Genomic DNA, 27,157 nt, shown 5'->3' with positions numbered 1-27,157 from the left:
GCCGCTGTCTATGGTACTGAAAACGAGATATAACGAATGAAATGAAGGAGCCAGAGCAAAGATGTGCAAGAATAAACCGGACTGACGTAAATCTACAAAGTTCCCAGTCTTTGAATACGGAAAACAAAAGTACACAAAATGAACCACTTCATTGCTGTTGTAAAGAGACACATTACTGATTTTGCTACTGCAGCCTTTCTCAGTTGAAAGACTTCACTCCAGCTATCTGCTAATACTTTTACATTTTAAATTGAAAACATCTGTTTCACAGTTCAGTATTTACATATACACTAAACAGTCAACAAGAATGGGATGTCGGGCGCAAAACACCAGAGACTGAGTCAGGTAGTAAAATTGGACCAACCTCTAGAGGAGAATCTGGTTCATCCAGGATGCTCTTCTCACTCTGCATCCGCTGCATCGTTCCTGTAGAACTGGGGTCCATTATCAGCACGTTCTGACTACCAGCTCTGCCGAACTTACAGTCACTCTTTCTGGAGTCAGTCGTCCTGCACACCTCGTAATTATACACGTGTTGGAGAGTCCCTGTCCCCAAAGTGTCTGAGTAACGTGGTGGATAATATGGAATCACAGGCAGATTGGAGTGATACAGGATGCGAGACTGTCTCCATCTGTAGATTTTGACTGATATAATAACAACTAAACAGGTGATGAAGAGGAAGGAAACTACAGCCAGAGCCAGCACTAAGTAAAAAGTCAGGTTGTCATTGTACTCCTTGTCGTGTGGAAAGTCAGTGAACTCCGACAGCACTTCAGGGAAGCTGTCCGCCACCGCCACGTTGACAATGACTGTAGCTGAACGAGAGGGCTGCCCGTTGTCCTCCACTATAACAGTCAGTCTCTGTTTGACTGCATCTTTATCACTGACTTGGCGGATAGTTCTGATTTCTCCATTCTGTAAGCCCACTTCAAACAGCGCCCTGTCTGTGGCTTTCTGCAGTTTATAGGACAGCCAGGCATTCTGTCCAGAGTCCACATCAACAGCCACCACTTTAGTCACCAGATAGCCCACATCTGCTGAACGAGGCACCATCTCAGCCACCACAGAGCCACCAGTCTGGACTGGGTACAGAACCTGAGGAGGGTTGTCGTTCTGGTCCTGGATCAGTATTTTCACTGTCACGTTGCTACTGAGTGGAGGAGAGCCTCCATCCTGCGCTTTGACGACGAAAACAAGCTGTTTAATTTGCTCATAATCAAAAGAGCGCACTGCATGTATCACTCCGCTTTCTGCGTTAATTGACACAGAGTGAGACACTGGAGATCCATCAAGATCAGAATCCTCCAGAATATAAGATATTCGGGCGTTTTGGTTTTCATCAGGATCTTTAGCTCTAACAGTGAGAACAGAAACACCTGGAGAGTTATTCTCTGAAATAAACGCAGTGTAAACACTTTGTGGAAACACAGGAGCATTGTCGTTCACATCAGAGACCTTTAAATGAAAGGTTCTTTTTGTTGACAGAGGAGGCATTCCTGCATCTGTCGCAACAACAGTGATGTTGTAGTCTGAAGCACTTTCACGATCTAATACAGTGTCTGTTACCAAAGTGTAGTAATTTCTCAAATTAGATTTAATCTTGAAAGGAGCATTTTCTTCTATTCTACAGGTGACCTGTCCGTTATCACCTGAATCCAGATCTTTTACATTTATAATGCCAATAGTTGTACCAGGAGGGGAGCCCTCTGACACAGGACTGGTGAATGACATCACGCTAATAGTAGGGGCGTTGTCATTCACGTCAGTTACTTCAATTATCACTTTACTTGAATCAGTTAGACCTCCCTGATCCTTTGCATCAATTCTGAGCTCATATTTTTTATCTTTCTCAAAATCCATTGGGCCCGAAACAGATAACACGCCAGAGACCGGATCTATGGACAACAAATCAGCTATATTGCTCTTCACGTTTGAAATTGAATACGTAATGTAACCGTTCGATCCACTATCTGCGTCTGTAGCATTCACAGTAACGATATTTGTGCCCTTTGGTGCGTTTTCTATCACCGTGGCCTTATAAACAGACTGGTTGAAAACGGGCGCATTGTCATTGGCATCTAAAACTATTATGTGTATGTTTACGGTGCCAGATCTCTGTGGATTTCCACCATCTACTGCTATAAGCTTTAAAGAGAGACTGGGAGCTTCCTCTCTATCTAACTGTTTCTGGAGCACCATCTCTGCATATTTACTACCGTCTGGGTTTACATGCTCCTTTAAAGCGAAATTGTTGTTTGGCGTTAAAACATAATTTTGCAGGCCATTGACGCCGACATCAAGATCCTCCGCATTATCTAGCACAAATCGCGCCCCGAGGTTAGCGGACTCGCTTATATCCAACATAATATCTGACTTCTTGAATACGGGAGGATGATCATTCACGTCTAATACTTCAACGGTGATGTGGTGTAGCTCCATAGGGTTTTCTAAAATAATCTCAAAGCTGAAGCTGCACGGCGTTACGTCTCCACAAAGCTGCTCTCGGTCTATTCTCTCATTCACCACTAGAATCCCTTTGTCTGTCTTCAGCTCGGTGTAATGAACGTTTTCTCCGGTGACGATACGGGCCCGGCCAGACCGGAGCCTTTTCAGATCCAGACCAAGATCCTGAGCTACATTACCGATAAGAGAGCCCTTCTTCATCTCCTCTGGTATTGAGTAACGGATCTGACCCGCTACGACATTTAAGAAGTAAAGCAAAAAGATAACCATTACCCGTTGAGATCCGAAATACAAACGCCATTTGCAGTGTGGTTGTTGCGCCATGTCATAAAGGAACATTTTCAGAGAAAAAAGAGCCTTTGTCCTGCAATCTGAATTCAACAACATCCAGTCCTCACGTTATAAAAAAAAGCAAAGCCACTCGACTCGAAAAAACCTTTCTTTTCCGAAGAGATATACGTTTCCTGATGGTGCCTCTTAGCCTATTTCAGTGTGAGCTTACAAAGAACCTCCCTGTCCCTGAACTGCAACACAGAGATTATGGGAACACATTATATTCTTGTTCAACAGCGTCACTTAGAGTTCAAAATGTGAACACCAAACAGTTTGGAAGTATAAAATAAAACAAGCATCCACAGCAGGGAATAAAGATAAATACTGATGTCTGCATCATCACGACTACTGACGTCAACGGTTAAAAAAAAAAAAAAAAGAAGAAGAAGAAGAAGTAACTTAAAAAACTGACTAAATGTTACACTGGAACATACTGAGAGCCTTCCCAATGGAGCATAATTTAATAACAATAAAAGTATTATTATTATTATTGTTGCTGTTGTTGTTGGTGGTGGTGGTGTTAGTAGTAGCAGAAGTACTAGGAGCAGTGGTGTTATTTAGAAACGGTAGCATTTCTGATCAGAATTTATCATGAAAATGGGAAGATTTAAAGACAGAAAGCGTTTTAGCTAAAGAGGAGCTGTCCATCATGAGGTGCTGAAGAGAACAGAGTTCACTTGTTCTCGGTTAAACTGAAGCCAGCTACTAACTGAAAATGCATCTCATTTCACAGAAACAATGTTTGCATAAGCAAACACTACGTATTGAACCTCACCTCTAGAGGAGAGTCTGGTTCATCCAGGATGCTCTTCTCATTCTGAATCCGCTGCATCGTCCCTGTAGAACTGGGGTCCATTATCAGCACGTTCTGACTACCAGCTCTGCCGAACTTACAGTCACTCTTTCTGGAGTCAGTCGTCCTGCACACCTCGTAATTGTACACGTGTTGGAGAGTCCCTGTCCCCAAAGTGTCCGAGTAACGTGGTGGATAATATGGAATCACAGGCAGATTGGAGTGATACAGGATGCGAGACTGTCTCCATCTGTAGATTTTGACTGATATAATAACAACTAAACAGGTGATGAAGAGGAAGGAAACTACAGCTAGAGCCAGCACTAAGTAAAAAGTCAGGTTGTCATTGTACTCCTTGTCGTGTGGAAAGTCAGTGAACTCCGACAGCACTTCAGGGAAGCTGTCCGCCACCGCCACGTTGACAATGACTGTAGCTGAACGAGAGGGCTGCCCGTTGTCCTCCACTATAACAGTCAGTCTCTGTTTGACTGCATCTTTATCGCTGACTTGGCGGATAGTTCTGATTTCTCCATTCTGTAAGCCCACTTCAAACAGCGCCCTGTCTGTGGCTTTCTGCAGTTTATAGGACAGCCAGGCATTCTGTCCAGAGTCCACATCAACAGCCACCACTTTAGTCACCAGATAGCCCACATCTGCTGAACGAGGCACCATCTCAGCCACCAAAGAGCCACCAGTCTGGACTGGGTACAGGACCTGAGGAGGGTTGTCGTTCTGGTCCTGGATCAGTATTTTCACTGTCACATTGCTACTGAGTGGAGGAGAGCCTCCATCCTGTGCTTTGACGACGAAAACAAGCTGTTTAATTTGCTCATAATCAAATGATCGCACTGCATGTATCACTCCGCTTTCTGCATTCACAGAAACGTATTCAGAAACTGGAGATCCACCGATATTAGTATCTTCCAGAATATAAGATATTCGGGCGTTTTGGTTTTCATCAGGATCTTTAGCTCTAACAGTGAGAACAGAAACACCTGGAGAGTTATTCTCTGAAATAAACGCAGTGTAAACACTTTGTGGAAACACAGGAGCATTGTCGTTCACATCAGAGACCTTTAAATGAAAGGTTCTTTTTGTTGACAGAGGAGGCATTCCTGCATCTGTCGCAACAACAGTGATGTTGTAGTCTGAAACGCTTTCACGATCTAACACAGTGTCTGTTACCAAAGTGTAGTAATTTCTTAAATTAGATTTAATCTTGAAAGGAGCATTTTCTTCTATTCTACAGGTGACCTGTCCGTTATCACCTGAATCCAGATCTTTTACATTTATAATGCCAATAGTTGTACCAGGAGGGGAGTCCTCTGACACAGGACTGGTGAATGACATCACGCTAATAGCAGGGGCGTTGTCATTCATGTCAGTTACTTCAATTATAACTTTACTCGTATCTGTCAAACCTCCTTGATCTTTGGCATCAATTCTAAGTTCGTATTTTTTATCTTTTTCATAATCGACAGATCCTGTGATGGAAATGACGCCACTTTTCTCATCAATCATAAACAAATCACTTAAACCACTGTTCAAATCTGAAAAATAATACGTTACAATACTGTTTGACCCGAAGTCTGCGTCACTAGCGTTAACGGTGGTAACATAAGTATCTCTGGGAGAATTTTCCATCACTGTAGCTTTGTACACAGACTGATTAAAAACAGGAGCGTTATCATTGTTATCAAGAACAGTGACATCTATATTTACTGTGCCAGATCTCTGCGGAGTTCCACCGTCTACGGCGATCAGCTTCAGTGACAGATGAGGATTTGTCTCTCTGTCTAAAGGCTTCTGAAGCACCATCTCCGCATATTTCTTTCCATCTGCATTAGAGCTTTGTTTCAAAACAAAATTGTCGTTATCGGTCAAAAAATATTCTCTGAGTCCATTAACACCCACATCTGGGTCCTCTGCACTCGTCAAAGAAAATCTAGAGCCAGTATTAGCCGATTCACTGATTTCAAACTGGATGCTGTTTCTTTTAAACGTTGGCGAATGATCATTTATGTCTGTTATTTCAACTGTAATTTGATGCAGCTCCATGGGGCTTTCTAAAATAATCTCAAAGGTGAAGCTGCAAGGTGTCACATCTCCGCAAAGCTGCTCTCGGTCTATTCTCTCGTTCACCACTAGAATCCCTTTGTCTGTCCTCAGCTCGGTGTACTGATTGTTTTCTCCGGTCACGATACGGGCCCGACCAGACCGGAGCCTTTTCAGATCCAAACCGAGATCCTGAGCTACATTACCGATGAGGGAGCCTTTCTTCATCTCCTCTGGGATTGAATACCGGATATGTCCGCTGACCATATGGTTGAAATAAAAAAGGAAGAACAGGAGCTGCCAGGTCTTTCCGCAGCCAAAGCGCCATTTTACGCACTGGGTGTAGGGGAGTATTCCACTTGCCATAGCGAAAGAAAAACACGATAATATCCTCTATGACGACCCAAACACGATGCTTATTGCGAAAAATACATTCAACGAAGCTCTAAAGAAAAATGCTTTTGTCGTTCCAGTTTAGTGGATTTACCTAAGTGGAGGTCTTGGTTAATGCGAGTCTGTTATCCTCGAATGTCAGCCCACATAATGTTCACTTATCTCCCTTTCTCTCATAGGCCACGGCAGCAAAGGAGGAGACTGTGTGGTAGTGTTTGAAAGATCATGTTGGATTGACCAACAGCGTCCCTCAGAGTCCAAAAGCAGTTACAACATGCAACATACAATCATTCCTGGAAGAAATGCCTCAAATTTGACTGGAGAAAATAAATCAACACACTAACATCCTAAACAATCTCACCTTGAGTTTGACTGTAATGCTGCTTTTCTGTTTTTAGGTCTTGAGATATGGAACTGATAAATTACAGAAAAAATACCTCTAACACTATCATGGTTTCGGATGTGCCAGGAAAAGGAAAACGACAAGATTACAGTAACGCTAGTTCATGTTAAAGGAGAGAAGTGAAGGGGGCTTTTGTGATTCCCAGTATAATAATCTGAATCACATGCAAACTATTGTTGATCAACAGACGTGTGAATTAAGAGACTGGCGATCACCACACTGCACAAACGCAGTTGCGATATAAGAAATGAACACAAAATGAAAAATAAGTCAAAGCAACGTGGGTGTGTAATAACAAACAGCAAAACACGGACTTAGAGTAAAGGATGATATTACTTTGAAGTTAATAATGTCATATAAAAGCAACTCTTATCAAGGGAAGCGAAGTGAGATGCTGTCCGTGGTGCTGAACATGAAGGTAAAACGCCCAGCTCTTCAATGTCAATGCAGCTGAACACAGAAAAACAGCACAGAGACGAAGCGACATGATTTAACTGACCTCTAGAGGAGAGTCTGGTTCATCCAGGATGCTCTTCTCATTCTGTATCCGCTGCATCGTTCCTGTCGAACTGGGATCCATTATCAGCACGTTCTGACTACCAGCTCTGCCGAACTTACAGTCACTCTTTCTGGAGTCAGTCGTCCTGCACACCTCGTAATTGTACACGTGTTGGAGAGTCCCTGTCCCCAAAGTGTCTGAGTAACGTGGTGGATAATATGGAATCACAGGCAGATTGGAGTGATACAGGATGCGAGACTGTCTCCATCTGTAGATTTTCACTGATATAATAACAACTAAACACGTGATGAAGAGGAAGGAAACTACAGCCAGAGCCAGCACTAAGTAAAAAGTCAGGTTGTCATTGTACTCCTTGTCGTGTGGAAAGTCAGTGAACTCCGACAGCACTTCAGGGAAGCTGTCCGCCACCGCCACGTTGACAATGACTGTAGCTGAACGAGAGGGCTGCCCGTTGTCCTCCACTATAACAGTCAGTCTCTGTTTGACTGCATCTTTATCACTGACTTGGCGGATAGTTCTGATTTCTCCATTCTGTAAGCCCACTTCAAACAGCGCCCTGTCTGTGGCTTTCTGCAGTTTATAGGACAGCCAGGCATTCTGTCCAGAGTCCACATCAACAGCCACCACTTTAGTCACCAGATAGCCCACATCTGCTGAACGAGGCACCATCTCAGCCACCACAGAGCCACCAGTCTGGACTGGGTACAGGACCTGAGGAGGGTTGTCGTTCTGGTCCTGGATCAGTATTTTCACTGTCACATTGCTACTGAGTGGAGGAGAGCCTCCATCCTGAGCTTTGACGACGAAAACAAGCTGTTTAATTTGCTCATAATCAAATGATCGCACTGCATGTATCACTCCGCTTTCTGCATTCACAGAAACATATTCGGAAACTGGAGATCCACCGATATTAGTATCCTCCAGAATATAAGATATTCGGGCGTTTTGGTTTTCATCGGGATCTTTAGCTCTAACAGTGAGAACAGAAACACCTGGAGAGTTATTCTCTGAAATAAACGCAGTGTAAACACTTTGTGGAAACACAGGAGCATTGTCGTTCACATCAGAGACCTTTAAATGAAAGGTTCTTTTTGTTGACAGAAGAGGCATTCCTGCATCTGTCGCAACAACAGTGATGTTGTAGTCTGAAACGCTTTCACGATCTAACACAGTGTCTGTTACCAAAGTGTAGTAATTTCTTAAATTAGATTTAATCTTGAAAGGAGCATTTTCTTCTATTCTACAGGTGACCTGTCCGTTATCACCTGAATCCAGATCTTTTACATTTATAATGCCAATAGTTGTACCAGGAGGGGAGTCCTCTGACACAGGACTGGTGAATGACATCACGCTAATAGCAGGGGCGTTGTCATTCACGTCAGTTACTTCAATTATCACTTTACTCGCATCTGTCAAACCTCCTTGATCTTTTCCTTGGATTCTAAGTTCGTATTTTTTGTCTTTTTCATAATCGACAGATCCTGTGATGGAAATGACGCCACTTTTCTCATCAATCATAAACAAATCACTTAAACCACTGTTCAAATCTGAAAAATAATACGTTACAATACTGTTTGACCCGAAGTCTGCGTCACTAGCGTTAACGGTGGTAACATAAGTATCTCTGGGAGAATTTTCCATCACTGTAGCTTTGTACACAGACTGATTAAAAACAGGAGCGTTATCATTGGCATCAAGAACAGTGACATCTATATTTACTGTGCCAGATCTCTGCGGAGTTCCACCGTCTACAGCGATCAGCTTCAGGGACAGATGAGGATTTGCCTCTCTGTCTAAAGGCTTCTGAAGCACCATCTCCGCATATTTCTTTCCATCTGCATTAGAGCTTTGTTTCAAAACAAAATTGTCGTTATCGGTCAAAAAATATTCTCTGAGTCCATTAACACCCACATCTGGGTCCTCTGCACTCGTCAGTGGAAAACGAGAGCCAGCATTAGCCGATTCACTGATTTCAAACTGGATGCTATTTCTTTTAAACGTTGGCGAATGATCATTTATGTCTGTTATTTCAACTGTAATTTGATGCAGCTCCATGGGGTTTTCTAAAATAATCTCAAAGCTGAAGCTACACGGTGTCACGTCTCCGCAAAGCTGCTCTCGGTCTATTCTCTCGTTCACCACTAGAATCCCTTTGTCTGTCCTCAGCTCGGTGTACTGATTGTTTTCTCCGGTCACGATACGGGCCCGACCAGACCGGAGCCTTTTCAGATCCAAACCGAGATCCTGAGCTACATTACCGATGAGGGAGCCTTTCTTCATCTCCTCTGGAATTGAATACCGGATATGTCCGCTGACCATATGGTTGAAATAAAAAAGGAAGAACAGGAGCTTCCAGGTCTTTCCGCGGCCAAAGCGCCATTTTACGCACTGGGTGTAGGGGAGTGTTCCACTTGCCATAGCGAAAGAAAAACACGATAATATCCTCTATGATGACCCAAGCACGATGCTTATTGCGAAAAATACATTCAACGAAGCTCTAAAGAAAAATGCTGTAGATGCTATCTCAGTGGCGATTTTGGTTAATGCGAGTCTGTTATCCTCGAATGTCAGCCCACATAATGTTCACTTGTCTCCCTTTCTCTCATAGGCTACGGCAGCAAAGGAGGAGACTGTGTAGTAGTGTTTGAAATATAATGTTGAATTGACCAACAGCGTCCCTCAGAGTCCAAAAGCAGTTACAACATGCAACATACAATCATTCCTAGAAGAAATGCCTCACCTTTGACGGGGGGATAAATCAACACATTAATATCTTAAATAATCTCACCTTGACCTTGAGTGTAATCCATCTTTTCTGTAATTATCTCTTGAGATATGGAACTGATAAATGACACAAAGTACCTCTAATACTCTATCATGGTTCCGGATGTGCCAGGAAAAGGGAAACGACAAGATTGTGGTAAAGCTAGTTGATGTTAAAGGAGAGCAGTGAAGGGGGCTTTTTTGATTCTCAGTATAATAATCTGAGTCACATGCAAACTACTGTTTATCAACAGACACGAGTGAATTAAGAGACTGGCGATCACCACACTGCACAAACGCAGTTGCGATATAAGAAATAAACATAAAATGAAAAATAAGTCAAAGCAACGTGGGTGTGTAATAACAAACAGCAAAACACGGACTTAGAGTAAAGGATGATATTATTTTGAAGTTAATAACTAAACTATTGTTTATCAACAGACATGAGTGAATTAAGAGACTGGAGATCACCACACTGCACAAGCAATTATGATACAAAAAACGAGCAAGTTATCGGTCCGCATTAACACAAAATGCAAATACAATGCAAAGTGAGATGCTTTCCGTGGTGCTGAACATGAAGGTAAAACGCCCAGCTCTTCACTGTCAATGCAGCTGAACACAGAAAAACAGCACAGAGACGAAGCGACATGATTTAACTGACCTCTAGAGGAGAGTCTGGTTCATCCAGGATGCTCTTCTCATTCTGAATCCGCTGCATCGTTCCTGTAGAACTGGGGTCCATTATCAGCACGTTCTGACTACCAGCTCTGCCGAACTTACAGTCACTCTTTCTGGAGTCAGTCGTCCTGCACACCTCGTAATTGTACACGTGTTGGAGAGTCCCTGTCCCCAAAGTGTCCGAGTAACGTGGTGGATAATATGGAATCACAGGCAGATTGGAGTGATACAGGATGCGAGACTGTCTCCATCTGTAGATTTTCACTGATATAATAACAACTAAACAGGTGATGAAGAGGAAGGAAACTACAGCCAGAGCCAGCACTAAGTAAAAAGTCAGGTTGTCATTGTACTCCTTGTCGTGTGGAAAGTCAGTGAACTCCGACAGCACTTCAGGGAAGCTGTCCGCCACCGCCACGTTGACAATGACTGTAGCTGAACGAGAGGGCTGCCCGTTGTCCTCCACTATAACAGTCAGTCTCTGTTTGACTGCATCTTTATCACTGACTTGGCGGATAGTTCTGATTTCTCCATTCTGTAAGCCCACTTCAAACAGCGCCCTGTCTGTGGCTTTCTGCAGTTTATAGGACAGCCAGGCATTCTGTCCAGAGTCCACATCAACAGCCACCACTTTAGTCACCAGATAGCCCACATCTGCTGAACGAGGCACCATTTCAGCCACCACAGAGCCACCAGTCTGGACTGGGTACAGAACCTGAGGAGGGTTGTCGTTCTGGTCCTGGATCAGTATTTTCACAGTCACATTGCTACTGAGTGGAGGAGAGCCTCCATCCTGCGCTTTGACCACCAGCTGAAGCTCTTTAATCTGCTCATAATCAAAGGAGCGAACCGCGCTCAGAACCCCAGTTTCAGAATGTATAGATACGTAAGTAGATACTGGGAAACCACCGATTTGTGTGTCTTCTAAGATATAAGAGATTCTCGCATTTTGATTGGAGTCAGAGTCCTGTGCGCTGACAGTGATTATTGACATTCCAGGTGAATTATTCTCTGTGATGAGAGCAGTATAAATTAACTTATCAAACGAAGGAGGATTGTCATTAACGTCAGAAATTTTAAGGTGCAACTTTATGGCACTTGACAGGTGCGGGGAACCCGAATCTGTCGCAGTAATAGTTATGTTGTACTCCTCTGTTTTTTCACGATCGAAAGCTGTATCTGAAACCAGCGAATAATAATTAGTTAATGATGATTTTATTTTGAAAGGCAATTGTCTATCTATGGTGCACGTGATCTGCCCGTTCCTTTCCGAGTCTGCGTCTTTAGCATTAAAAACAGCTACGGTCGAGCCCATTGGAGCATCCTCAGACAGAGGACTAGAAAAGGACATGACGCTTATGACCGGTGCATTATCATTAACATCTACAATATCGATTATTACCTTACTGAGATCCGTCAACCCTCCTTGATCTTTAGCTTCAATTCTTATTTCATATTTTTTGTCCTTTTCATAATCTATTTGTCCAGAAACCGTGATTTTACCAGTGTTCTTGTCGATGTTAAACGTGTCAGCTAAGTTTCCTTTCAAATTAGAAAACGCATAAGTCACCAAGCCGTTTGATCCACTGTCAGCGTCCGTAGCATTTACGCTTATAATGTGAGTCCCTGGCGTTGCGTTTTCTAAGACAGTTGCCCTGTAAATAGACTGGTTAAATACTGGAGGATTATCGTTGACATCTAACACTGTGATATCAATATTTACTGTGCCAGATCTCTGCGGCGTTCCACCGTCCACTGCTATCAGTTTAAAGGAGAGGCGGGGTTGCGCCTCTCTGTCCAGCGGTTTCTGAAGGATAATTTCTGCAAATTTACTGCCGTCTGGGTTGGCGTGTTTTTTCAGGACAAAATTGTCACTGCTGCTTAAAACATATTGTTGCAGTCCATTTAGTCCCACGTCTGGGTCATCCGCACTTTCCAGCACGAAGCGAGACCCGATCACAGCGGACTCGCTTATTTCCATTTGTACGTGGTTATTTCTAAACACGGGGGAATGGTCGTTCACATCCAGTATTTCGACCACGATACGATGCAACTCGATCGGATTTTCCAAAATGATTTCGAAGCTGAAACTGCACGGTGTCACGTCGCCACAAAGCTGCTCTCGGTCTATTCTCTCATTCACTGCTAAAATCCCTTTGTCTGCCTTCAGTTCTATGTACTGGGTGTTTTCTCCGCTCACAATCCGGGCCCGGCCAGAACGGAGCCTTTTCAGATCCAAGCCAAGATCTTGTGCTACGTTACCGATCAGAGAGCCTTTCTTCATCTCCTCTGGGATAGAATAACGAATCTGGCAATTCACCACCGATGCGAGAAACAGAAAATATACAACTAACCGTGTGGGCCACCCCAGGCCTGAGTAAAACTGCCCTTTTAAACGTGGCAATAATCCGACAGTAGCCATGATATACTGCCCGTAGTGAGGTCCACAAATAGTAATCCTTGAATGGCAAATAGAAGGCTAGATGGAATCCGGAAAAAAGATCCAAAATTACTGCAGCTTTTTCTCTCGGTGATCTTGCCGTGTATATCACCGTCTTTCCTCTACAGGAAAAAAAGCCTCTCCTCTAAAATGAGGCGATGGGGGGAGGGAGTGCTGTTAATGACAGCACTGTAAAATTTTTCAGTGAGCAACAGCGTCCCTTAGTGGGTAGAGCGTTAACGAGGTAATGAATTGTCTTTCAGTCTGCTCATTTAAAGTTTTTGTAGTTAGCACCGACAAAGCGAATAGCACGTGCACCTTTTGAACCGCAATGAAGTCTTCTCAATACAGTCTAAGTTATCAAGTTTTAGTTATGATTTAGCTCACAGACTGCAAAGCACAAAATTATTCCAGATACACAGTGTATTTTTTTTCTATTAGCAGTGGGCCGGTATATACTTGCAGGCAGAAGGGAACAACGTGAAGAACGGGGAATAAGTAATAACAAGCCACGTTTGCTGGTGAAATGATTGACTGCTGAAAATGTCTTCCGAGTCCTACAGTAGCATGGCAGTAGCTTATACTTTCATCTGGACCTTTCTTGCTAAAAATAAATTAAAACAAATAAAAGATGCTGCCCCTGTCCTTGTTTCATTACTGATGATCAAAATGTGCAGTGTCAAAGCAACGTGAAAGTTCAGCGTAGGCCTGACCGGTAATAAATCACATTATTATTTTAAATATCACACTGTGAACTAAAGCCCTTATCTTGTTAAGTGGTGCAAAGTGAGACACTGTCCATGGTGCTGAAAATCAAGCTATGCCACCCAAATGTTCACTTTCAATGCAACTACACACAGAAAGATTAGCAAAGACACATAGACGAAGAGACATGATTTAACCTCACCTCTAGAGGAGAGTCTGGTTCATCCAGGATGCTCTTCTCACTTTGCATCCGCTGCATCGTCCCTGTAGAACTGGGATCCATTATCAGCACGTTCTGACTACCAGCTCTGCCGAACTTACAGTCACTCTTTCTGGAGTCAGTCGTCCTGCACACCTCGTAATTGTACACGTGTTGGAGAGTCCCTGTCCCCAAAGTGTCTGAGTAACGTGGTGGATAATATGGAATCACAGGCAGATTGGAGTGATACAGGATGCGAGACTGTCTCCATCTGTAGATTTTGACTGATATAATAACAACTAAACAGGTGATGAAGAGGAAGGAAACTACAGCCAGAGCCAGCACTAAGTAAAAAGTCAGGTTGTCATTGTACTCCTTGTCGTGTGGAAAGTCAGTGAACTCCGACAGCACTTCAGGGAAGCTGTCCGCCACCGCCACGTTGACAATGACTGTAGCTGAACGAGAGGGCTGCCCGTTGTCCTCCACTATAACAGTCAGTCTCTGTTTGACTGCATCTTTATCACTGACTTGGCGGATAGTTCTGATTTCTCCATTCTGTAAGCCCACTTCAAACAGCGCCCTGTCTGTGGCTTTCTGCAGTTTATAGGACAGCCAGGCATTCTGTCCAGAGTCCACATCAACAGCCACCACTTTAGTCACCAGATAGCCCACATCTGCTGAACGAGGCACCATCTCAGCCACCACAGAGCCACCAGTCTGGACTGGGTACAGAACCTGAGGAGGGTTGTCGTTCTGGTCCTGGATCAGTATTTTCACACTCACATTGCTACTGAGTGGAGGAGAGCCTCCATCCTGAGCTTTGACGACGAAAACAAGTTGTTTAATCTGCTCATAATCAAATGATCGCACTGCATGTATCACTCCGCTTTCTGCATTCACAGAAACATATTCAGAAACTGGAGATCCACCTACGTCGTTAACATCCAGAATATAGGAAACACGGGCGTTTTGGTTTTCATCAGGATCTTTAGCTCTAACAGTGAGAACAGAAACACCTGGAGAGTTATTCTCTGAAATAAACGCAGTGTAAACACTTTGTGGAAACACAGGAGCATTGTCGTTCACATCAGAGACCTTTAAATGAAAGGTTTTTTTTGTTGACAGAGGAGGCATTCCTGCATCTGTCGCAACAACAGTGATGTTGTAGTCTGAAACGCTTTCACGATCTAACACTGTGTCTGTTACCAAAGTGTAGTAATTTCTCAAATTAGATTTAATCTTGAAAGGAGCATTTTCCTCTATTCTACAGGCGACCTGTCCGTTATCACCTGAATCCAGATCTTTTACATTTATAATGCCGATAGTTGTACCAGGAGGGGAGTCCTCTGACACAGGACTGGTGAATGACATCACATTAATAGCAGGTGGATTATCATTAACGTCAATCACATCAACTATAACTTTACTCGAGTCTGTCAAAGCTCCTTGGTCTGTTGCTTCAATGCGTACTTCATATTTCTTTGTTTTTTCATAGTCCACCTCACCTGAAAGAAATATCACACCCGTCGTCTTATTAATTTCGAAAATACTGTCAATGTCGCCTTGCATTTTGGAAATAGAATAAAAAATCAAACCATATGATCCACTGTCTGCGTCAGTTGCATTCACGGTGATGATATAGGTACCTCTTACGGCATTTTCCATTACAGTGGCCTTGTAGACTGACTGATTGAAAACAGGAGAATTATCATTAGCATCTAGGACAGTGATATCTATATTTACTGTACCAGATTTCTGTGGCGTTCCACCGTCCACTGCTATCAGCTTTAAGGACAGACTCGGATATCGCTCTCTATCCAGCGGCTTCTCAAGCACCATCTCCGCATATTTTCTTCCGTCACTATTTGCATGCTTTTTTAAAATAAAATTTTCGTTTGGCGATAAATGATAATCCTGAAGGCCATTGACTCCTACATCGGGGTCATTCGCTGTTGGTAAAACAAAGCGTGCTCCCGGAGCGGCTGATTCTCCAATCGTTAGTTTCATGTCGTGCTGGTGAAAAGAAGGTGAATTATCATTTATGTCCAATACTTCGACTGTAACGTGGTGTAGTTCCATCGGGTTTTCTAAAATCAGATCGAAACTGAAGCTACACGGTGTCACGTCTCCGCAAAGCTGCTCTCGGTCTATTCTCTCATTCACGACTAGAATCCCTTTGTCTGTCTTCAGCTCGGTGTACTGGATGTTCTCTCCGGTCACGATACGGGCTCGACCAGAACGAAGCCTCTGCAAATCTATTCCAAGGTCCAATGCGACATTCCCAATAAGAGACCCCCTCTTCATCTCTTCTGGGACGGAATAACGTATTTGACCAGTGGCAGCATGACAAAGAAAAAAGAGAAACAGCATGCTTTGCGACACCAGTTTGTAGCACAAACGCCATCTTAGACTCCGGCAGGAATATTTTCCGAAATCCATGTTTTCAAATACGTGATATGGAAGGATTCAGTCCAAAACACTACTCTTATTCAACCCAGCGACTAACAACAAAGGCATTCACGTGTCGTGTATAATAAAAACATCCGTATTTCCAGCTTCCTTTATCTCAAAGTACAAATAAACAGTTAAATCAAAGCCAGTCTATCTGCACCCTTCGCAACGTCGCTGACGGTCTGAAGCACATCCACCCAACACAGAGCAGAAACAAGAAAGGCACCGCCTAAAACACTGTTCACATTTGTTTTTACTTGACCAACAGCGTCCCTTAGAGTCCAGTCACTGCATATCAACACAAGGAAAGAAAATGACTGCAAATTCGATGTCCATAGCAACTGAATACTGACAACCACCCTGACAGAAATAAGCACTACAGTCGTAGCCCTCGGAATGGAAACATATACAGAGGATCTAGTTACATCTACTGCTACTAATTAAGCGTGAAAAATATATTTTCACAATGCTGTTAGTTGCGTACCTTGAACAACACGTTTACCATCCTTTAAGAACCACGTGCGGCTATTATATGTACCGACTATTTTTTTAAGGAAAGGTCTGCAGCACATGTGCACTTATGAGTCAAAAACAATATCATATGTTGGACATTCAAAACAGACAAAACATAAATTGAATGGAGTGGTTTGAAACCCTGAGCTACATCTGCAACATGTGTTGCAGAAGAAGGATGCTTATTAAATTAGCCAAACTGCGATGCTGTCCATGGTGCCGAAAAGGACAGCACAGTGTTCAAATGTCCATTGTCAATGTAAGTATTAAAGTTAAAGGGAGATGAAGATAAAGTCACAAAAGAACTTAACGATTATCCTAACTCACCTCTAGAGGAGAGTCTGGTTCATCCAGGATGCTCTTCTCACTCTGAATCCGCTGCATCGTCCCTGTAGAACTGGGATCCATTATCAGCACGTTCTGACTACCAGCTCTGCCGAACTTACAGTCACTCTTTCTGGAGTCAGTCGTCCTGCACACCTCGTAGTTGTACACGTGTTGGAGAGTCCCTGTCCCCAAAGTGTCTGAGTAACGTGGTGGATAATATGGAATCACAGGCAGATTGGAGTGATACAGGATGCGAGACTGTCTCCATCTGTAGATTTTGACTGATATAATAACAACTAAACAGGTGATGAAGAGGAAGGAAACTACAGCCAGAGCCAGCACTAAGTAAAAAGTCAGGTTGTCATTGTACTCCTTGTCGTGTGGAAAGTCAGTGAACTCCGACAGCACTTCAGGGAAGCTGTCCGCCACCGCCACGTTGACAATGACTGTAGCTGAACGAGAGGGCTGCCCGTTGTCCTCCACTATAACAGTCAGTCTCTGTTTGACTGCATCTTTATCACTGACTTGGCGGATAGTTCTGATTTCTCCATTCTGTAAGCCCACTTCAAACAGCGCCCTGTCTGTGGCTTTCTGCAGTTTATAGGACAGCCAGGCATTCTGTCCAGAGTCCACATCAACAGCCACCACTTTAGTCACCAGATAGCCCACATCTGCTGAACGAGGCACCATCTCAGCCACCACAGAGCCACCAGTCTGGACTGGGTACAGAACCTGAGGAGGGTTGTCGTTCTGGTCCTGGATCAGTATTTTCACTGTCACATTGCTACTGAGTGGAGGAGAGCCTCCATCCTGAGCTTTGACCACAAGCTGAAGCTCTTTAATTTGCTCATAATCAAAGGAGCGAACCGCACTAAGAACTCCAGTTTCAGAGTTTAAAGACACATAAGTAGAAACTGGACTACCACTGACCTGCGTGTCCTCTAAAAGATACGAGATTCTGGCATTCTGATTCCAATCAGAGTCCCTCGCGCTCACAGCAAATATTGAAAATCCAGGTGAGTTATTCTCTGTGATATAAGCAGAATAGCTGCTTTTATCAAATAATGGTGCGTTGTCGTTCACGTCGGAGATTTTTAGATGTAATTTTGCGGAGCTAGAAAGTGGAGGAGAGCCAAAATCTGTGGCTGTTATTGTTATGTTATATTCAGAGATGGATTCTCGATCAAAATGTTGATCGGACACTAAATTGTAATAGTTTGTTAGAGATGACTCGATTTTAAAGGGAAGTTTTCCATCTATAGAACATTTTATTTGCCCATTTTTCTCGGAATCTGCATCTTTTACATTCAAAACAGCAATCGTCGTACCAGGTCGCGCGTCCTCGGATACCGGGTTAGAAAACGACATAATATTTATAACCGGAGCATTGTCGTTCACATCAATAACATCAAATATTACTTTGCTGGTACCAATCAAACCGCCATGATCCTTTGCCTCGACCCTCATCTCATATTTTCTGTCTTTTTCATAATCTATTTGACCGGACACAGAAATCGTCCCGGTGTTTTCATCAATACTGAATATATCTGCTGCGCCTCCTTTCATTTTAGACAAACTGTAAATAATGAGTCCGTTTGAACCACTGTCTGCGTCTGTGGCATTTACAGTAATAACGTTTGTGCCCCTCACTGTGTTTTCCATGACAGATGCTTTATACACTGACTGATTAAAAACCGGAATATTGTCGTTGGCATCTAACACAGTGACTTCTATATTCACTGTACCAGATCTCTGTGGTGTTCCTCCGTCAACTGCGATTAGTTTTAAAGACAAATGTGGACGTTGTTCTCTGTCTAAAGGCTTCTGGAGCACCATTTCAACGTATTTACTTCCGTCTGGATTTGCATGTTGCTTCAAAATAAAATTGTCGTTTGGAGACAAAACATAATCTTGCAGCGCGTTCTGCCCCACATCAAGATCCTCTGCACTCTGCAGTGGAAACTGAACTCCCACTACAGCTGATTCACTTATTTCAAAACTGATCGGTTTATCTTTGTTTGGGAAAACGGGAGCGTGATCGTTTATATCCAAAACCTCAACAGTTATTCTGTGCAGTTCGATCGGGTTTTCTAAAATCACCTCGAAGCTGAAGCTACACGGCGTTACGTCTCCGCAAAGCTCCTCTCGGTCTATTCTCTCATTCACGACTAGGATCCCTTTGTCTGTCTTCAGCTCGGTGTAGTGAACGTTTTCTCCGGTCACGATGCGGGCCCGCCCAGAACGGAGCCTTTTCAGATCCAAGCCAAGGTCCTGCGCCACATTGCCTATGACCGAGCCTTTCTTCATCTCCTCCGGTATAGAATAACGAATCTGACCACCTACCATGTCAACCACATGAAGCAGAAACATAAGCAGTGCTATTTGCCGTCGCAGTCCATGAAACAATCGCCATCTTAAGGATGTGTAGGTGGGAAATCTTCGAGTTGCCATGATTCAAAACCAGATCCAGTAAAGTTATGTACATCCGATCAATATAACGATAAATCAGGTCCCGATATTCGTGGTTTGGTTATATCTAAAAATCTCTTTCGCGTTTACATGCAAGTCTGTGAGACCGTGTTCGCCTCAAACCTCGACAAAACACAGAGAGGCTGATTCACTGTATACTCAGTCAGGGGATGGACTGAATGACGACACAACACAGAAAACATGTTACTAACCAACAGCGTCCCTTAGAGTCCAAATGGTGGAAATCAAATGAAGTCTCCACCACAAAAAAGACAAATTGAACACATCTCTATCTCACGCTGACATCACAATGGGCGTCTTTTTATATAGTATTTGTAAATGAAAACATATTTTGTCTTATAAAAATCTGTTAAAGTAAAGCACAAAACGATCTTTCAAAAAATAACAGAAAATTAAATCTCTTTCTCAAACACTTCGCCTACACTGCATCTAGTTCTATAGCGAAAATAAACAACAGATTCAAAACTTTTCTTTTCATGAAAAATATACAAGTGAGTTCTTGGATTAAAGCGATAACTCACTCCCATGACTGAATGACTTACAGGGGCTTATAAAGTTTGATGTGGAATTCAAGCACCCTACTCTAAAATAGATCAGTACGCAACAATTCTGCTTTAAGACACATGCATTGATAAAATGACGTGCAAACGCATGAAGGTTAGTTACTTCAAAAATATGAATAGCAAGTATGTGTGGGATTTCAGTTCTGTATGATACTGTTACTCAGATTTGACATTTTCATCTTAAAGCATCCTTCCTTGCTATAGGTGAAGTAGCGTTGGCAGGACACGTGGAGCAGACATGTAAAACATGAACATTGTTTCATGCAGCATTACTTTCCCAAAATACATCTCCCCTACGCAACATACAGTGCTTATATCACAGTTTGTGTGAGATTTAATAAGAAGCATATGATTTCCAAAGCTATATCAATGACGATTCTAAAAGAAAAAGCATTTTAACAAGTGATGCAAAAATTGAGACACTGTCCATGGTGCTGAAAACAACAGCATATGGTACAGTTGTTTTTATCAGTGAAATTAAGCAAAGAGATAGCTCAAGGGGAGGAACAGTAAAACAATAGTTTAAACTAACCTCTAGAGGAGAGTCTGGTTCATCCAGGATGCTCTTCTCACTCTGAATCCGCTGCATCGTTCCTGTAGAACTGGGGTCCATTATCAGCACGTTCTGACTACCAGCTCTGCCGAACTTACAGTCACTCTTTCTGGAGTCAGTCGTCCTGCACACCTCGTAATTGTACACGTGTTGGAGAGTCCCTGTCCCCAAAGTGTCTGAGTAACGTGGTGGATAATATGGAATCACAGGCAGATTGGAGTGATACAGGATGCGAGACTGTCTCCATCTGTAGATTTTCACTGATATAATAACAACTAAACAGGTGATGAAGAGGAAGGAAACTACAGCCAGAGCCAGCACTAAGTAAAAAGTCAGGTTGTCATTGTACTCCTTGTCATGTGGAAAGTCAGTGAACTCCGACAGCACTTCAGGGAAGCTGTCCGCCACCGCCACGTTGACAATGACTGTAGCTGAACGAGAGGGCTGCCCGTTGTCCTCCACTATAACAGTCAGTCTCTGTTTGACTGCATCTTTATCACTGACTTGGCGGATAGTTCTGATTTCTCCATTCTGTAAGCCCACTTCAAACAGCGCCCTGTCTGTGGCTTTCTGCAGTTTATAGGACAGCCAGGCATTCTGTCCAGAGTCCACATCAACAGCCACCACTTTAGTCACCAGATAGCCCACATCTGCTGAACGAGGCACCATCTCAGCCACCACAGAGCCACCAGTCTGGACTGGGTACAGAACCTGAGGAGGGTTGTCGTTCTGGTCCTGGATCAGTATTTTCACTGTCACATTGCTACTGAGTGGAGGAGAGCCTCCATCCTGAGCTTTGACCACAAGCTGAAGCTCTTTAATTTGCTCATAATCAAAGGAGTGAACCGCACTAAGAACTCCAGTTTCAGAGTTTAAAGACACATAAGTAGAAACTGGACTACCACTGACCTGCGTGTCCTCTAAAAGATACGAGATTCTGGCATTCTGATTCCAATCAGAGTCCCTCGCGCTCACAGCAAATATTGAAAATCCAGGTGAGTTATTCTCTGTGATATAAGCAGAATAGCTGCTTTTATCAAATAATGGTGCGTTGTCGTTCACATCGCTGATTTTCAGATGTAATCTTGTGGAGCTAGAAAGTGGAGGAGAGCCAAAATCTGTCGCTGTTATCGTTATGTTATATTCAGAGATGGATTCTCGATCAAAATGTTGATCGGACACTAAATTGTAATAGTTTGTTAGAGATGACTCGATTTTAAAGGGAAGTTTTCCATCTATAGAACATTTTATTAGCCCATTTTTCTCAGAATCAGCATCTTTTATATTCAAAATAGCAATCGTTGTACCAGGACGTGCGTCCTCGGATACTGGGCTAGAAAACGACATAATATTTATAACTGGAGCATTGTCGTTCACATCAATAACATCAAATATTACTTTACTGGTCCCGGTGAGACCACCATGATCCCTTGCCTCAACCCTCACCTCATATTTTCTGTCTTTTTCATAATCTATTTGACCGGACACAGAAATCGTCCCGGTGTTTTCATCAATACTGAATATATCTGCTGCGCTTCCTTTCATTTTAGACAAACTGTAAATAATGAGTCCATATGAACCACTGTCTGCGTCTGTGGCATTTACAGTAATAACGTTTGTGCCTCTCACTGTGTTTTCCATGACAGATGTTTTATACACTGACTGATTAAACACTGGAGCGTTGTCGTTGGCATCTAACACAGTGACTTCTATAGTCACTGTACCAGATCTCTGTGGTGTTCCTCCGTCAACTGCGATTAGTTTTAAAGACAAATGTGGACGTTGTTCTCTGTCTAAAGGCTTCTGGAGCACCATTTCAACGTATTTACTTCCGTCTGGATTCGCATGTTGCTTCAAAATAAAATTGTCGTTTAGAGACAAAACATAATCTTGCAGCGCGTTCTGCCCCACATCAAGATCCTCTGCACTCTGCAGTGGAAACTGAACTCCCACTACAGCTGATTCACTTATTTCAAAACTGATCGGTTTATCTTTGTTTGGGAAAACGGGAGCGTGATCGTTTATATCCAAAACCTCAACAGTTATTCTGTGCAGTTCCATTGGATTCTCTAAAATAACCTCGAAGCTGAAGCTACACGGCGTTACGTCTCCGCAAAGCTCCTCTCGGTCTATTCTCTCATTCACGACTAGGATCCCTTTGTCTGTCTTCAGCTCGGTGTAGTGAACGTTTTCTCCGGTCACGATGCGGGCCCGCCCAGAACGGAGCCTTTTCAGATCCAAGCCAAGGTCCTGCGCCACATTACCTATGACCGAGCCTTTCTTCATCTCCTCTGGTATAGAATAACGAATCTGACCACCTACCATGTCAACCACATGAAGCAGAAACACAAGCAGTGCTATTTGCCGTCGCAGTCCGTGAAACAATCGCCATTTTAAGGATGTGTAGGTGGGAAATCTTCGCGTTGCCATCACGGTAACAAAGAATCCGAAAGAATGGTTTTACTCCGACAGATAAGATGATATCGCTCGTTCTGATATGTCCGTTTTCCTGATTGCATCTAAACAAGTCTTTAACGTGCAAGTAGATCAGACTGTGTTCGCCTCAAACCTTGACAAAACACAGAGAGGCTGATTCACTGTATACTCAGTCAGGGGATGGACTGAATGACGACAAAACACAGAAAACATTTTACTGACCAACAGCGTCCCTTAGAGTCCAAATGGTGGAATTCAAGTAAGGTCTCGACCACAGTACTAAGGCTCTAATGTATGATGAGATTTAGTTTCAAGATACCGTTTGTAAATAAAAGTAGACGGTAAACATGTATGGCTAATTCGGTGGACAATACAAAACACTGTGGAGTAAAAACGACCGATTCTAAGTTCAAGACAAAAAAAAAGAAAAAAAAATACTGAAATCTAACTTATGTACAATATGCCTACAATACACCAGACTGTAATGAATGTCACTTGGTATTAGTCAGCGCTAATATTTGTAGTCATTAATGGAGAAAACCAAGTTAGTAACACCTCTTAGTAGCTCAATCTGAACCATGCTCTCTCCATCATTAAAAAAAAAACGGATATCAAGCGAATATAAAACGTTAGCCTTGAACACTGTAGAAAACGGCATAGTGTGAAAGTTACTTCAGAAAAATAAGCACTGATACATATGAACTTCATCTGCATGATGCACACTTTGTCATGTACATATTGTGCATTCCACTGTGGAACAGGTCAGAGATTTGCAGAAGCAGAATCCTTATGAATGAGCCAAACAGGTGGTGCTATCCATGGTGCTGAACGCGACAGCTCGTGTATTTTCTTTTTCTTTTTTTTTTTTTTTTTAAACAATGCAGCTAGACATAATTAAACGAAGGGAAAAAAACCACAAAACTGATAAACGAAGACACACAAACGAAGCTAATTTTTCAACTGACCTCTAGAGGAGAGTCTGGTTCATCCAGGATGCTCTTCTCATTCTGAATCCGCTGCATCGTTCCTGTAGAACTGGGGTCCATTATCAGCACGTTCTGACTACCAGCTCTGCCGAACTTACAGTCACTCTTTCTGGAGTCAGTCGTCCTGCACACCTCGTAATTGTACACGTGTTGGAGAGTCCCTGTCCCCAAAGTGTCCGAGTATCGTGGTGGATAATATGGAATCACAGGCAGATTGGAGTGATACAGGATGCGAGACTGTCTCCATCTGTAGATTTTGACTGATATAATGACAACTAAACAGGTGATGAAGAGGAAGGAAACTACAGCCAGAGCCAGCACTAAGTAAAAAGTCAGGTTGTCATTGTACTCCTTGTCGTGTGGAAAGTCAGTGAACTCCGACAGCACTTCAGGGAAGCTGTCCGCCACCGCCACGTTCACAATGACTGTAGCTGAACGAGAGGGCTTCCCGTTGTCCTCCACTATAACAGTCAGTCTCTGTTTGACTGCATCTTTATCACTGACTTGGCGGATAGTTCTGATTTCTCCATTCTGTAAGCCCACTTCAAACAGCGCCCTGTCTGTGGCTTTCTGCAGTTTATAGGACAGCCAGGCATTCTGTCCAGAGTCCACATCAACAGCCACCACTTTAGTCACCAGATAGCCCACATCTGCTGAACGAGGCACCATCTCAGCCACCACAGAGCCACCAGTCTGGACTGGGTACAGAACCTGAGGAGGGTTGTCGTTCTGGTCCTGGATCAGTAATTTAACGGTCACATTGCTACTGAGTGGAGGAGAGCCTCCATCCTGCGCTTTAACTATGAATATCAATTCTTTGATTTGCTCATAATCATAAGAGCGAACTGCACGAATGACTCCGTTTTCTGCATTAACAGAAACATATCCAGATACTGGAGATCCACCAATCTCACACTCTTCTAATATATAGGAAACACGGGCGTTCTGGTTTTCATCAGGGTCTTTAGCATTAACACTCAGTAGAGAAACTCCTGGAGAGTTATTCTCTGCAATGAAAGCACTGTAAGAGCCTCGTGGAAATACTGGGGCATTGTCATTGACATCCGAGACCTTTAGATAAAAGGTTCTTTTAGTTGAGAGTGGAGGCGATCCTGCGTCTGAGGCTATAACAGTGATGTTACACTCTGACAGATTTTCACGATCTAATGGGGCATCAGTTAGTAACGCATAATAATTCCTCACGTTAGATTTAATTTTAAAAGGAACACTGCCTTCGATCGCGCACCTTACTTGACCGTTTTCACCCGAATCAACATCTTTAACATTAATTATGCCGACGGTGGTACCGGCAGGGGAGTCCTCTGACACCGGGCTCGTGAATGACATAACGTTAATGACCGGAGCGTTGTCATTTACATCAATAACCTCAATTTCAACTTTGCTCGAATCTGTCAGCCCTCCTTGATCTTTAGCTTCAACCCTGAACTCAATCTTTTTGTCTTTTTCAAAATCGATTTCCTTTGCCACATAAATTCTCCCTGTAGCCTCATCTATGTCGAACAAATCAGCTATTCCTGCTTTTGATTTGGAGAAGAAATAAGTTACTATACCGTTTGAACCGCTATCTACGTCGCTTGCATTCACAGTAACAATGTGAGTGCCTTTTGGTGCATTTTCAATCACAGTGGCCTTATACAGCGATTGATTAAAGACAGGAGCATTGTCATTGATATCTAAGATATTGACATTTATATTTACTGTACCCGATCTCTGTGGATTTCCGCCGTCTACGGCCAACAGTTTTAGAGACAGGCGTGGCTGTTCTTCTCTGTCTAATGGCTTCTGAAGCACCATTTCAGCATATTTGCTCCCGTCCGGATTAACGTGTTGTTTCAAAGCAAAATTGTCGTTCGGAGTTAAAATGTAATTCTGAAGACCGTTTCCCCCAACATCAGCATCGTCCGCACTCTCTAAAACAAAACGGGAGCCAAGCGCAGCTGATTCGCTTATTTCAAATTCCAGGTGACTGTTTTGAAAAGTGGGAGCGTTGTCGTTTACGTCCAACACCTCTATGGTCACAGGGTGCAGCTCCATGGGATTTTCCAGTAAAATCTCAAAGGCGAAGCTGCACGGTGTTACGTCTCCGCAAAGCTGCTCTCGGTCTATTCTCTCATTCACGACTAAGGTCCCTTTGTCTGTCTTCAGCTCGGTGTACTGGATGTTTTCTCCGGTCACGATACGGGCCCGACCAGAACGCAGCCTTTTCAAATCCAAACCAAGGTCTTGCGCGACGTTGCCGACAAGGGACCCTTTCTTCATCTCCTCTGGGATCGAATACCGGATCTGTGCCTCCGTGTGAATAAGAAAAATAGACTGTAACATAAGCAGGCACACTGCCCCTCGCAATCGCCCAAACAATCGCCATCTTACTCCGCTGTCTCGACGATGTTCTTTAAATGCCATGTGAAAACGCGATCTTCAAGAAAGACAAGCAACGGGAGGAAGATTTCAACTCAGCGAGGAAAGCGCATATATTCCAGGTTCTTTTAATTCAGACTTAGAGGTCTAAATCAACCGTGGATCCGATGAGTCCCAGCTCTTATGAGACGCAGATCATCTCCTCTTGCAAAACGCAGTGACAGGGGAGGGAATAAGACTGCCTCACAATGTGTGAGGCTGAAATGATTTACCAGGCAACAGCGTCACTTAGAGGCAAAACCATAGAACTTGTATAACCAAACATCCACCACCATGACTTTGGTGTTTCAGATAATAATGACATACTTGGCAATGGAAACAGGCTACGCTCATGATTGGTCATTCTAATCCCGGGCACGTGAGTTTTCTTCAGGAAATGAGGAAAGAGATGAACCAATAAAAGAAAAAACTGTTTTTCAATGCGTCCACCAAATATCTAAGATTCAAACGTCTGTCTTCAGTTGGCAAAACGATAAACGTGTTATACCATCAGCCTTTGCCTCGTTAAACAACAAACCAAACAACAACAACAAAACCAGAAATAAAACGAGAGAGCAGTGAATCGACATGCGTGATATTAGTAGTAGTAGTGGTAATATTTATAGATGGTAGTATTTCTAAATAGAAGGTATCAGGGAAAATGAAAAGTT

The 27,157-nt window shown here is 43.2% G+C and overlaps 8 protein-coding genes across 10 annotated transcripts in view; all 8 read right to left on the bottom strand.

Moving 5' to 3' along the window:
- The window catches only part of LOC121188170 (protocadherin gamma-A4-like), a 205,088-nt gene that overhangs the window by 131,586 nt on the left and 46,345 nt on the right, over positions 1 to 27,157 (bottom strand). Inside the window, exon 1 of one of the 3 annotated variants that reach the window (XM_041047774.1) lies at positions 365 to 2,788. The exons of the other annotated variants lie outside the window; for them this stretch is intronic. Within the exon in view, the coding sequence (XP_040903708.1) occupies positions 365 to 2,788 (2,424 nt within the window). Of the gene's footprint in view, positions 1 to 364; positions 2,789 to 27,157 lie in introns of those variants that run through there. 3 annotated transcript variants of the gene reach the window in all.
- On the bottom strand, positions 2,947 to 6,011 carry LOC121188880 (protocadherin gamma-A7-like). The gene is made up of 4 exons (XM_041048827.1): positions 5,628 to 6,011; positions 4,859 to 4,870; positions 3,573 to 4,328; positions 2,947 to 2,988 (listed from the first exon to the last, which is right to left on the bottom strand). The coding sequence occupies exons 1-4, from the start codon at positions 6,009 to 6,011 to the stop codon at positions 2,947 to 2,949; spliced, it is 1,194 nt and encodes a 397-aa protein (XP_040904761.1).
- Positions 6,932 to 9,357, bottom strand: LOC121188186 (protocadherin gamma-A10-like). Its single transcript, XM_041047798.1, has one exon. The coding sequence runs from the start codon at positions 9,278 to 9,280 to the stop codon at positions 6,932 to 6,934; it is 2,349 nt and encodes a 782-aa protein (XP_040903732.1). The 5' UTR covers positions 9,281 to 9,357.
- LOC121188189 (protocadherin gamma-A10-like) lies at positions 10,380 to 12,704 on the bottom strand. The gene has a single exon (XM_041047802.1). The coding sequence runs from the start codon at positions 12,687 to 12,689 to the stop codon at positions 10,380 to 10,382; it is 2,310 nt and encodes a 769-aa protein (XP_040903736.1). The 5' UTR covers positions 12,690 to 12,704.
- On the bottom strand, positions 13,687 to 16,188 carry LOC121188879 (protocadherin gamma-A7-like). Its single transcript, XM_041048826.1, has 4 exons — positions 15,808 to 16,188; positions 15,039 to 15,050; positions 13,753 to 14,508; positions 13,687 to 13,695 (listed from the first exon to the last, which is right to left on the bottom strand). Exons 1-4 carry the CDS (start codon positions 16,186 to 16,188, stop codon positions 13,687 to 13,689), a joined length of 1,158 nt encoding a protein of 385 aa, XP_040904760.1.
- On the bottom strand, positions 17,032 to 19,401 carry LOC121188185 (protocadherin gamma-A11-like). The gene has a single exon (XM_041047797.1). The coding sequence runs from the start codon at positions 19,384 to 19,386 to the stop codon at positions 17,032 to 17,034; it is 2,355 nt and encodes a 784-aa protein (XP_040903731.1). The 5' UTR covers positions 19,387 to 19,401.
- Positions 19,673 to 22,971, bottom strand: LOC121188877 (protocadherin beta-16-like). Its single transcript, XM_041048824.1, has 3 exons — positions 22,688 to 22,971; positions 20,626 to 21,394; positions 19,673 to 19,684 (listed from the first exon to the last, which is right to left on the bottom strand). The coding sequence occupies exons 1-3, from the start codon at positions 22,969 to 22,971 to the stop codon at positions 19,673 to 19,675; spliced, it is 1,065 nt and encodes a 354-aa protein (XP_040904758.1).
- Positions 24,039 to 26,492, bottom strand: LOC121188172 (protocadherin beta-16-like). The gene has a single exon (XM_041047784.1). The coding sequence runs from the start codon at positions 26,490 to 26,492 to the stop codon at positions 24,039 to 24,041; it is 2,454 nt and encodes an 817-aa protein (XP_040903718.1).

The sequence above is a fragment of the Toxotes jaculatrix genome, chromosome 10, assembly GCF_017976425.1.
Source record: "Toxotes jaculatrix isolate fToxJac2 chromosome 10, fToxJac2.pri, whole genome shotgun sequence".
NCBI classification, from domain to species: Eukaryota; Metazoa; Chordata; class Actinopteri; family Toxotidae; genus Toxotes; species Toxotes jaculatrix.
This window is presented reverse-complemented; position numbering and strand designations above follow the sequence as displayed.